Genomic DNA, 13070 nt, shown 5'->3' with positions numbered 1-13070 from the left:
AAAAAAAAAGCAAGGCTGCCTTGATAAAGAACAAGAACCTGAAGCCAAGTAGGGTAGAACAGAGAAAAGAGAAGTGTTGGATGGAGTTCCTGTAATGGCTCAGTGGTTAACAGACCGGACTAGCATCCGTGAGGACTCGGGTTCGATCTCTGGCCTTGCTCAGTGGGTTAAGGATCCGGCGTTGCTGTGAGCTGTGTAGGCTGCAGATGCAGCTCAGATCTGGTGTTGCTATGGCCGTGCTGTAGGCCAGTGGTTACAGTGCCAATTCAACCCCTAGCCTGGGAACCTCCATATGCCGTGGGTGTGGCCCTAAAAACAAACAAACAAAAAACCAGAGAGAGAGAGAAGTGTCTGCATGAATTCTAAAAATTCCAGCTCCTAGTGTTTGTATGGAGTGTGTGTCTGGGGGGCAGGGGGCGGCAAGGAATGACTGAAAACAAACTTAAGTATCCCGAAGTGGGAAAGTGATTAAGCAAGTACACACAATGGAAGAATGCCATGTAGTCATTAAAAAGAATGAGTAGCTACTCTCCATATAAAGATCTTCAAGATGCTGTTAAGGAGAAAAAAAAGGAGATGTCATAAATAACTAACTGAATACCACACATACAACTACAGATACATTATCTGCTTGAAAATGTATTATAATCTTCCGGGAGAATAAAATAAGCATAATTAGCAGTGATTCCCAGAGGTTCTCTTGTGGTGCATTGGGTTAAGGATACAGCGTTGTCCCTGCAGCAGCTTAGGTGGCTGCCATGGCTCAGGTTCGATCCCTGGCCCAGGAACTTCCACATGCCTCGGGCACGGAGTGTGTGGGGAGGGGAAGCAGGGGTTCCCTCTGGTAGGATGGGGAGTGGTTGAAATAACTTTGTCTTTTAAGTTTCAAACACACACACAGCCCTCCTTGGCTTCATCTTAAAGCTCTCATTTGACGATTTTCTATAATTAAATACTTCTTTCATCTCTCTGATTCTAGCAAAAGGCAAAGAGCAGCTTTACCGACTGTTATAGTTTATAGTGTTCCATGATCACTTGATTGCCGACAAAACGCCTCCAAGAATGCAAATACACACCAGGCCATTTTCAAACCTTCCAGACACAATTTAATCAGTAGTTTTAATGCACATTCGTTAGAGCTGCACTTGAACATTTATAGAGACATCACCTGCAGTTATTAAAGTTATCCAAATATATAAAAACATTCAAGTAAGAAGTAGGCAAATTAGCAGCATGTAACTAAATTGAATATATTAGCACATTTCAGTGTACTAGGGAAAGAAAACACAGCTTTCATCTCACTCTCTCTCTCTCTCTCTCTCTCTCTCTCACACACACACACACATACAGAAAACTTGACTGTTCTCAGAAGCATGGTAAAGGCAAGGATGCTATACATACAAATGCTCTAGACAAAAATGTCAACAATTAGAACTTTTTAAAAGTGAGAATGGAATGAGCTTTTTGTGTGCTTGAAATTCCCTGACACTAGCTATTGGACTTAAAAATTCATAAACCTTAACAAGACAGGAAAAGCTTGAACAGCTCAGCAGTCTCAGAGGATATCAAAAAATATCCAGGAGTTCCCATCATGGCACAGCAGAAACAAATCCGACTAGGAACCATGAGGTTGTGGGTTCGATCCCTGGCCTCACTCAGTGGGTTGAGGATCCGGCGTTGCCATGAGCTGTGGTGTAGGTTACTGACGTGGCTTGGATCTGGCTTTGCTGTGGTTGTGGTGTAGGCCAGAGGCTACAGCTCTGATTAGACCCCTAACCTGGGAACCTCCATATACCGCAGGTGTGGCCCTCAAAAGACAAAAAAAAAAAAGACCAAAAAAAAAAAAATCCAGTGTTCATACTAACTGTGGAGGTGCAAAATGAAAGGTCTGGCAAAGGGACAAATACATTGAAATGCATAAACCGTGGTAAGCTTGCTTTTGCTCCTCAGAGCAAGACGTCAACCATCTTTGAGTAACGGGGGGACGGGGCTAAGGGTGGGAACCCGTCTTTACAGCAGCAGCTTTTTAATACCTGCCTCCACCTTAAAATTCCAGGCTACCCCAGGAAAGGTCTGGAGCCCATGAAAGGATGCAAAACAATGGAAGAAGGGCACACAGGGTCTGTTACAAACCTACAGTGCTTTGAAGGAGACACTGACGGTATCACCATGAGAACATTACATTAGCATTACATTAGGCTTATATTCCAAGGTTTAAAGCTATCAATTTCATGTCAGCTTATGATGAGGTATTTATTGCATCGGGTTTTTACGGTAATGGAAATCTCAAGAGAGACTCTGCATGTTTTGTCAGATAAAACTAAAAATTTTAAGCACAAGGAAACAACCATCCACCCTTAAAAACACGAACATGTGTGTTTAAGATGTCAGCATTTGGTCTAGTTGGGTGCACCTGCACCTGGCTGGCCTGTGGCTGCAACCCACGTGCCCAAACACTTGTGCACATAAACCCACAACTCAAATACTGGATGGCTCTTTCCAGCCTGGCTCTGAAGTATTAGTGCAGGAAGGGAAAGGGTATTTGGAGAAATGAGAGACAAATTGCCTCTGCCAAGTCTTCAAATGCAGGACTAGGAGGGAACGGAAGGCGTGTGGATAATGGGGTGATGAAAGGAACTTCCCCTGAGTAATGAGGCTACAGCAAATGCCCAGGGAGCCATCCTGCAGCTGTTTGCCTCATCTTCACTCAGGTCCTTGCTTATTATTCACAGCACAAGACGGGCTTTTTTCTCTCTTATCATGTTGGTGAAATTATATAACCATCCTCTCTATGCTCCCATTATGTTCCAAACATCACTAAAATCCGGGTGGGATTTCTCCATTCAAAAAAAAAAAAAAAAAAAAGGCTCCAGATCCCTGGCCTTGCTCAGTAGGTTAAGGATCCAGTGTTGCTGTGGCTGTGGTATAGGCCAGTAGCTGCAGCTCTGATTCAACCCCTAGCCTGGGAACTTCCACATGCTTTGGGTACAGCCCTAAAAAGAAAAAAAAACAAAAAACAAAAAAAAGAAATTAATGTTAGAAGTTTCCTTTGTGGCTCAGTGGTTAACGAATCTGACTAGCATCCATGAGGACTCGGGTTCTATCCCTGACCTCATGCAGTGGGTTAAGGATCCGGCGTTGCCGTGAGCTGTGGTGTTGCCGAGAGCTGTGGTGTAGGTCGCAGATGCTGCTTGGATCCCACTTTGTTGTGGCTGTGGCCGTAAGCCAGTGGCTACAGCTCTGATTCGACCCCTAGCCTGGGAACCACCATATGCCACGGGTGTGGCCCTAAAAAAAAAAAAAAAAAACCAAAACAAACAAACAAACAAAAAGGCTCCAGTTTAAGTCTATAGAACTGAATTCAAGACAGTCCCTACTTCTAAGAAGTAGAAGGGACACGTCTCGGCCTAAAGCCCTAGATCCTGGTTCAGAAGAACCCAGGCTCACAGACAGAGAACCCCTGCAGTTAACTTCAAAAGACAATACAAATAAGCTTGTAGAAATATAAATGGTCTCTTGAATTTTGGCAGGAAAGCATCAACAGCTTCCTAAGTCTGTGTCGACCTGTCCCTGAGCTACTGGGTCCCAGGCAAAGACAGAGCCTTGACCTGGCGTTTCTAAGTCCCTAAAGCCCTAAATAGGGGCTGGGGGATGTAAAAACCGGCCATGGATGGAGCCACTTTCAGGAAAGCCCCAAACTCCAGAAAAATATATTTAAAAATTTTCACTAAAATCCCAGGTGGGCTTTGTAGGCTGGCAGGTCACCAGCCAGCTTTTATGCCCCAAGCAGCAGCATCTCGCCATCATTCTAGCCGGTTCCTCATATCCCTCTGGGCTTCTGTTAGTTTCTGGATTAGATAACGCTTGTCACGACTTTCCTGAAAACAGAGAGAGATTCAAGAGCACATTCAAAATATCTGTTAACAGGGAGTTCCCGTCGTGGCTCAGTGGTTAACGAATCCGACTAGGAACCAAAAGGTTGCGGGTTTGATCCCTGGCCTTGCTCAGTGGGTTAAGGATCCGGCGTTGCCATGAGCTGTGGTGTAGGTTGCCGACTCAGCTCAGATCCCGAGTTGCTGTGGCTGTGGTGTAGGCCGGCGGCTATAGCTCTGATTCGACCCCTAGGCTGGGAACTCCATATGCCGTGGGAGCGGCCCAAGAAACGGCAAAAAGACAAAAAAACAAAAAACAAACAAAAATATCTGTTAACAAATATTAGAAATGACAACACCAGATCCTTAACCCGCTGAGCCACAAGGGAACTCCTTTATCTTTTTTCTTTAAGGACTGAGCAGTCTCCCTTCTTCATCTCAGTATCCCAGCCCAGGACAAGGATATACATGTTGAGGGAATGAATGAAGCAGGAGGAGCCTAAGCCTGAAGGCTGAGTTCGAGGGCAGTGGTGATGGGAGCATCCCACCCCTTCCTGGGAAAAACACCACATTCCTTTCAGGGTCCTGGGTAAATGCTGCCGGCCTTGACCCCCAGGACCGATGCTTCCTTACCAGAGACAGCTGCTCCCGAAGCTGCAGGACCACCCGCTTGTGTGCTCCGGCGAGGGCGATGAAGTAAAACATGACGAGGCTGCAACGCAAGGCGAGAGGCCATCACGGAGTGCGCAGCACCTGCAGGTCCCTGCAGATAACCTGTCACACTTTGTCTGGGACAGTTTTATGAAGGATGGAAGGGAGGGAGAGAGGGAAAGAAAGAAAGAGAGAGAGAGAGAGAGAGAGAGAGAGAAAGAAAGAAAGAAAGAAAGAGAGAAAGAAAGAAAGAAAGAAAGAAGGAAGGAAGGAAGGAAAGAAGGAAGGAAAGAAGGAAAGAAGGAAAGAAGGAAAGAAAGAAAGAAAGAAAGAAAGAAAGAAGGAAAGAAGGAAAGAAAGAAAGAAGGAAGGAAAGAAAGAAAGAAGGAAAGAAGGAAAGAAAGAAGGAAAGAAAGAAAGAAAGAAGGAAGGAAAGAAAGAAAGAAGGAAAGAAAGAAAGAAAGAAGGAAAGAAAGAAAGAAAGAAGGAAAGAAAGAAGGAAAGAAGGAAAGAAAGAAAGAAAGGAAAGAAAGAAGGAAAGAAAGAAAGAAAGAAGGAAAGAAAGAGAAAGAAGAGAGAGCAAGAAAGAAAAAAAAAGACAGACAGGAAAGAAAAAAAAAAGCAGAAGCAAGGGAATGGGGGAACGAGGGAGGGAAGGCAGGGAGGGAGCGAGGGAGGAGGAAGGAAAACCCTCATCTCTTCCAAGCAGAGGGCATCAGAAACAGCCCAAGGGGTTTTAGTTGGCAGTGGCCACAGAGCCCGATGCCAGTCTGCCTTCTAAGTTAATATCAAGAGCAGCTGCTGCTCCCCTGGCACACGATGTGAGAGGAGAGAGAGGAGGAGACGGTCCGAAAGTCGGCTGACAAGGAATCAACTGGCTGTGGATGATCCCTGGGGAACCTCTCTGGCCTCAGTTTCCTCATCTGCTAAATGGGGATATAGTAAAACCTAGTGATAACAAGCCTAAGATAATACAATTGTGAATTCTATTTTTTTTTTCTTAATGGCCACACATATGGCACATGGCAGTTCCCAGGCTAGGGACTGAATGTGAGCCACCGCTGTGACCTATGCCTCACAGAGGTATGCCTTGTGGCAACGCTGGCTCCTTTAACCCACTGTGCAGGGCCAGGGATCAAATCTGTTCCTCTGCAGTGACCTGAGCTGCTGCAGTTGGATTCTGGAAGTTCCCAGGCTAGGGGTCACATCGGAGCTGTGGCTGCTGGCCTACGCCATAGTCACAGCAACACGGGATCCTTAACCCACTGAGCGAGGCCAGGGATCCAACATGCATCCTCATGGTTACTAGTCAGGTTCGTAACCCTCTGAGCCACAATGGAAATGCCAATTCTTTCCTTCTTTTATTTTATTATTATTATTATTATTATTATCTTTTTGTCTTTTGAGGGCGACACCCGCAGCATATGGAGGTTCCCAGGCTATATACCACAGCCACAGCAACGCAGGATCTGAGCTGTGTCTGAGACCTACACCACAGCTCATGGCAACGCTGGATCCTGAATCCACTGAGCGAGGCCAGGGATCGAATCTGCAACCTCATGGTTCTTAGTTGGATTCATTAACCACTGAGCCATGACGGGAACTCTCCCTCTTTTTTTTTTTTTATTTAAATGTATTTATGGGATAATACAATTTTGAATAAAAGCAACTAGCAATAGGCTCTTGCTTTCCGTTCAGCCCTGGGCCTCCGATGGCGGTGACTGAGGATATTTGGGAAGAGGGGTAAGTGGGACAGAGGGCAAGGCCCCCAGGAAAACAGCAGGCAACCCCATCCATGAAGGGGAAGTGGCAGCCTGTCCAATCTCCGCAGAAAGGGCTGAGGACACGAGGGCCACTGGACTCAGTGACGTCAATCTTCTCTTCTAGAAGTCCCCAGGACCAAGGACAAGAATGACCCCCAAAGATGTGGAAGGCGGATCAGGTAACCACCACCAGATGGTGCCAGACAAACCACGGCTGGGGTGAATTAGGATGGAGCAGCCGCATTCCCAGACCTTCAGAATTCCAGGCTAATCAGCTGCAACCCCCACATCATTCTTTTGTCTTTTTAGGGCCGCACCCGTAGCATATGGAAGTTCCCAGACTAGGGGTTGAATCGGAGCTGTAACGGCCAGCCTATACCACAACCACAGCAATGCCAGATCCGAGCCACATCTGTGACCTACACCACAGTTCCTGGCAATGCCAGGTCCTTATCCCACTGAGCGAGGCCAGGGATCGAACCCGCATCCTCATGGATGCTGTCAGATTCATTTCCACTGTGCCACGATGGAGACTCCACATCCATTTTATTAATATCAAAAGTTTCTTGCCTTCAACACATGAATTTCTTGACCCCCTTCATACATTATGGCGGGGTTGGATAGTAATAATATCTACATTGTAAGAGAACTGTGGTGACTACATGAGTTAGTACATGGAAACTACAGTCAGTTCCACTTATTTGTTCTGAGTTACCTTGTGGCACGGCATGTTAAGAAATTGACACAGTGCCCACAAGGATGAGGGTTTGATCCCTGGCCTCACTCAGTGGGTTAAGGATCTGGCATTGCCACAAGATCACAGATGCGGCTCGGAGCCGGTGTTGCTGTGGCTATGGCATAGGCTGGCAGCTCCAGCTCCGATTCAACCCCTAGCCTTGGAACGTCCATATGCTGCAGGGGCAGCCTTAAAAAAAAAAATTTCATATATTGAAATCCGGATACCAAAGTGATGGTATTAGTAGGTGGGACCTTTGGGAGGTGATTAGGCCATGACGACAGAGCTCACAAATGGGATTTGTAGAAGGGACTCTGGAGAGCACCCTAGGCCCTTTTGCCATATGAGGATAACAAAAGTCTATAAGCCGGAAAAGGATCCTCACCCCACCATGCTGGTACCTTGACCTTGGACTTCCAGCCTCCAGAACATGAGAAATAAATTTCTGTTATTCATAAGCCACCCAGGCTGTGACAGTTTGTGACAACAGCTCAAATGAGCTGAGATACTGTGCATCAGACCACTCAAATCTGTGGCTCCTCTATGTCCACAAATAACCACTAAAAACCACCGCTAGAACTGATTTGCAGGTTACAAAAATATCTTAAGGGGACGTGGGACGGATGTACTGGGGGTCTGGGACTGGCATATGCACTGAGGCTTATGGGATGACTGGCCAACGGAGACCTGCTGTGCAGCTCAGGGAACTATCCGATATTCTGTAATAATCCATGTGGGAAAAGAATCTGAAAGAGAATGGATGTGTGGGGAGTTCCCGTTATGGCTCAGGGGAAACATATCTGACTAGAATCCATGAGGACGCAGGTTCGACCCCTGGCCTTGCTCAATGGGTTAAGGATCTGCCGTTGCCATGAGCTGTGGTGTAGGTCACCGATGAGGCTCAGATCTGGCGTCGCTGTGGCTGTGGTGCAGGCTGGTAGCTGTAGCTCTGATTGGACCCCTAGCCTGGGAATCTTCATATACCATGGGCGTGGCCCTAAAAAGACAAAAAAAAAAAAAAAAGAGAGAGAGAGAGAGAGAGAATGGATAGGTATAGGTATGACTGAATCACTTTGCCAAATAGCAGAACTTATCACAACCTTGCAAATCAACTATATAGTTCAATACAACTTAAAGATTTTAGCTAGTCGGCAATTTGGAATACAGAAAAAAATGTGGCATCTATGAATAATGAGACTGGACTGTAGTTAGAACAAGGCCAAGTACAAAGCAAACCTGCAACACACACTTGTGGTCAGAACTGAACACTCAAAATGAATCGCTGCACAAAGACCCTCGTCACCTCTGCACACTCCGCTTGTCCTTTACCGAGATGTCATCAAGTGTCAGGTCCTCTTCTAAGCACTTTACAAGCCTCACTACATGTCCTTCTTCTCATAGCCCCTCAAGGTGTGTGCCACCCTAATTGCCATTTTCCAGGTGAGGAAACAGAGGCTCAGAGAGGCTGTGTGATGACCTGAGGCCACACAGCTTATAAGTGGCAGAGCCAGAGTTCAAGTGCATGTGCCTGGTCTGTTGCTCTTTTCTCAGTCCAGGTGTCAGTTCCTTTTGCAAAGTGCAACTAATTTTGTGAATGATCAGTAATATGAATAACAGGCAATAACGACTGGGTTTTATTTTATAAGTCAGGCATCTGGCAAAAGGGCCTGACATGTGGGATCTCCATGAACCTGCTCGATGAGTTACTTACTGCAGGAAGAACGACTATTATTATCATTGAGAGATGGGACAGTGAGGCTCAGAGAGCCACTTGGGGGACCACGTCAAGGGTAACAGATGAGGTCCATCGCCGGGGTGGGGGAGAGGAGCCCACCAGCCACAGCAGGAAATACTTGGGGAATATTTTCCACCAGCCGGTCCTCACTCACCAGATGATCATGAAGAAAGGCACTGCGAAGGCTTCCGAGGTGATGCCGTGGACCAGGGACTGCAGCGAGCTGGGAAAGGTGTTCACCGTCTTGGGGACCACTTCCCAGGTGGTGTTGAAGTTGGTGTACGGCCCACAGGCTTTGGAGGAAGGGATGCTGCAGAAACAAAGAGCATGGGGCTCAGGTCCAGGCTGGCAGCGCGGGAGGAGGGTCCCTCCACTGAGCACTCACGAAGCACCTGCAGGGACCCGCGAGGCACCACCTGAGCTCAAGGGCTTTCTGGGATATTCTGGTGAAAAATACCGACCCTGGGGAGTTCCCATCGTGGCTCAGTGGAAATGAATCCCATTAGTATCCACGAGGACATGGGTTCGATCCCTGGCCTCCCTCGGGGGGTTAAGGATTGGGCATTGCCATGAGCTGTCGTGTAGGTCGCAGACGCGGCTGGGATCCCGCGTTGCTGTGGCTGTGGTGTAGCCCAGTGGCTATAGCTCTGATTGGACCCCTAATCTGGGAACCTCTTTATGCCAAGGGTATGGCCCTAAAAAAAAAAGATTAAAAAAAATGCTGACCCCCCCCAACCCAAATCTCATCAAGTCTCTAGACTGGACATTCAGTTTACAGGAAATTGAGGACAGAAGGTCAAGTGAAATGACACCTTAAGAATAACAGACACGTTCAGAAGGTGGGGAGTCTACTGTTCAGTTTCTTAATTTAGAGGTGACAAGACTGACCTGGACTCTGAAGAATCAAAGGTTAAAAGAGACTAAAGGGACAAAACAGCTGAAAGATCCTCATTTAAAAATGAAACTATACTGGAGTACCCCTGTGGCTCAGTGGGTTAAGGACCTGGCATCATCACTACCGTGGCTCAGGTTGTTCCTACAGCACAGGTTCAATCTCTGGCCCAGGGACTTCCACACGCTACAGTTGTGGCTAAAAAGGAAAAAAATAAATAAAGTTATAAACATAGAAGGCTATTTTGGAATAACTGGAGAAATTTGAAAATGGTAGGACTATGATATTGGCATTGGTTTTCTTAGGTATGATAATCTTATTGTGGATACACAAGAAGGAGACGGTCCTTGTTTATAGGAACTGTGTGTTCAAGTATCAGGAATGAAATGTCACTGGAGTTCCCACTGTGGCACAATGGGATCAGTGGCATCTCTGCAGCACCAGGACGAAGTTTCAATCCCTGGCCTGACACAGTGGGTTAAAGGATCTGGCATTGCTGCAGCTGTGGGGTAGGTTGCAGCTGTGGCTCAGATATGATCCCTGGCCCTGGAATTCCAAATGCCATGGGACAGCCAAAAAAAGAAAGAAAGAAAGAAATGTCAGGTACCTATAATTTCAAATGGATCATCATCACACATACAAAATCTATGCATAGAAAGAAAACAGATAGCGGAAGGCAACAATTACAATTGTACGAGGGCAATTATAACAATTGAGACATGCAGGTAAAGGGTATATAAGTTTTCACTGTTGCTATTTCTTTCAGCTTTTCTATAGATACGAAATTTTTGAAAATAAAAAGTAGGGGAGTTCCTGTCGTGGCGCAGCAGAAACGAATCCGACTAGGAATCATGAGGTTGCGGGTTCGATTCCTGGCCTCGCTCAGTGGGGTAAGGATCCGGCGTTGCCCTGAGCTCTAGTGTAGGTCACAGAAGAGGCGGGGATCCGGTGTTGCTGTGACTGTGGAGTAGGCCAGAGGCTACAGCTCTGATTGGACCCCTAGCCTGGGAACCTCCGTATGCTGCAGGTGCGGCCCTCAAAAGACAAAACACACACACACACAAAAAAAAAAAAAAAAGAAAGAAAGAAAAGAAAAAGTAGGGAAAAAGTAAACTCACAACGGAAAAAAATGAAATTAAGGCTTACAAAGAACACGTCACAAAGTCTGTGAGGGAATTTTCTACTGAAGTTCTATTTTTAATGATAAAAATAGATTCCTGGAACCAACCTAAATGTTGTTTCAGGAAACAGATGAACAATTGTTGATCCACTCACGCGGTGGAATACTCCAGAACCCCTGAGAGACACACAGAGGTATGACGATCTCCAAGACAGAAATGAAGTAGTTAGGAAATAGGATTGGAAAACGAATCCTAGTTTTTTAATCTTTTATCCTTTTTGAATTTTGTGCCATTTGAATGTATTACTTATTTTTTTAAAAAATCAAAGCTAAAAAATAGAGTTGAAAGAATGGGAGTTCTATAGGTGCTGGCCTGGAAAAGGGCACAATATAAAGGTAAGTGAAAAAAATTAAGCTGCCAAACAGGATTATTCTATATGTTTTTTAACAAATAAATACACCTTTCTTAATAGATTTTCAAAAGTGTTTGTAAAATGTTAAGAGTGGTTACGTTACCTCTTAGAGGGGCTACGTTATCACTTTAATTACCCTTTTCTGTACGGTTTGAATTTCTCTCTATAAGTAACATTATCATCTATGGCTGCTTTCAGAAACCATATGGGCCACGCAGCCTAAGTCATTTTCTCTCTTTCCAGCCTCTGGTGTAAAAGGTTATAAAACAAGGAATTGTGTCCAGTGTGGCATCACTGGGGTTTGAACCCTCAGTCCTGAGGGTTTTGGCTCTTCCCAAACTGCCGCACTAGACGGAATTCCTTGTGCCACGTCTGAATCATCTTTATACCCCTGGCACCTAGCACAGTGCCTGGCACACAGATGAAACCCCAAGTCTTCTCAGTGACCATGTATTATCTTCAAAAGCAGAAACAAGGAAATAATCCCAAAGGGGACTAGAAGAGAGGTCCTAGGGGAAGGGATCTGGGTAGGAGAGACCCATCCAACACCCTCAAAAACACAGCAACTCTTCAAGCTCAAGTTCAGGGGTGGACCAAGACATTTCTAGTATCCAGAGGAAAAACCCAAAGCAAAGGTGGGCCTGGCTGAGCCAGGAGCGACTTACTGACCTCTGTGGGGGGAGCACTACGAGGAAAGCCAATAAGGCACGCAATGAGAGTAGGAGTTCCCATTGTGGTTCGGTGGTGGTGAACCTGGCTAGGATCCGTGAGGATGTGGGTTTGATCCCCGGTCTTGCTCAATGGGCTAAGGAGCTGCAGTATAAGTCACAGACACAGCTCAGATCTGGCCTTGCTGTGCTGTGGTTGTGGTGCAGGCCAGCAGGTGCCACTCCGCCTTGACCCCTAGCCTGGGAACTTCCATATGCCGCAGGGGTGGCCTTAGAAAGACAAAAACAAAACAAAACAAAAAAAAAAACAAAAAAAACAAAAAACAATCAATGAGAGAAAGACAAATACCACATGATACCACTTGAATGTGGAATCTAAAATATGGCACAAGTGAATTTATCTACGAAACAGAAACAGCCGTGGGTACATAGAGAACAGATTTGTGGTTGCGGAGGGGAGGGAGGAGGAAGTGGATGGACTGGGAGTTTGGGGTTGGTAGATGCAAACTATTCCACTTAGCATGGATAAGCAATGAGGTCCTACTGGGTGCACAGGAATCTACACCCAATCTCTTGCCATAGACCATGACGGACGATTGCATGAGAGAAGGAATGCATGTGTTCGTGTGATTGGGTCACTGTGCTGTCCCAGCAGAAACTGACACAACCCTGTACATCAACTATACTCTAATAAACAAAATTAAGGAAAAAGAATGCAATGAAGCCTTTAACATGAAAGAAGGGCCTGTTGGGAAGTAAGGAAATGTTCTAGAAGACGAAGTCATATTTACCGTGCCATGCTGATGGTCAGAGGTATTATTGCCAAACACAGCCCGATCAACAACACCAACAGGAAGAAGAAATTAGAATTGGAGGCTCTGAACTGCCTGGGGGAGGGTCTGCAGGTGTAAATAAGACTGATCTAAGGGGAGAGGAAGAAAGAGGAAAATAAAATTGGTCAAACCTTTCTAGAGCTATAGAGCTGAACGTTCTACAGCAATATAGACCAAAATGAAAAAAAAAAAAAAAATAGGGTCAAAACATATGTATCGGTATTTACGGTTACCGTTGTTGAGAACAGGAAATAACTAGAAGCAACATAAGTAGCTAGCCATGAGGTTCCTTAAAGATTAAAGCACATCCATACAATGGAAAAACCATGTAGCCCTTTAAAAAAAAATGACAGAGAGCTTTATATCCTACATGGCGCTGTGAGGTGG

General features: G+C 45.7%; 1 protein-coding gene across 5 annotated transcripts in view; it reads right to left on the bottom strand.

Annotated features, from left to right (window-relative positions):
- Positions 1-1083: 1083 nt before the first annotated feature.
- Positions 1084-13070, bottom strand: part of TMC7 (transmembrane channel like 7) — a 54685-nt gene continuing 42698 nt past the window's right edge. For 2 of the 5 annotated variants that reach the window (XR_014840637.1, XR_014840635.1), the window contains 5 exons: positions 12642-12772; positions 8912-9067; positions 4506-4584; positions 2963-3878; positions 1084-1777 (listed from right to left, as the gene is read on the bottom strand). Coding sequence is in view for 2 of the 5 variants with exons in the window: in XM_085017418.1 (XP_084873544.1) it covers positions 3804-3878; positions 4506-4584; positions 8912-9067; positions 12642-12772 (441 nt within the window). In the remaining 3 variants the exon portion in view is untranslated. Of the gene's footprint in view, positions 3879-4505; positions 4585-8911; positions 9068-12641; positions 12773-13070 lie in introns of all 5 variants that reach the window. The other 3 variants (XM_085017418.1, XM_021086539.2, XR_014840636.1) reach the window with 2 other exon arrangements.

This window comes from Sus scrofa, chromosome 3 (assembly GCF_054392235.1).
Source record: "Sus scrofa isolate SSC_HxYL_T2T_F1_AM1 chromosome 3, Sscrofa_HxYL_maternal_Yorkshire_Landrace_v2.0, whole genome shotgun sequence".
Lineage (NCBI taxonomy): Eukaryota > Metazoa > Chordata > Mammalia > Artiodactyla > Suidae > Sus > Sus scrofa.
The sequence above is the reverse complement of the archived record's forward strand: the minus strand, read 5'-3'. Positions and strand labels throughout refer to the sequence as shown.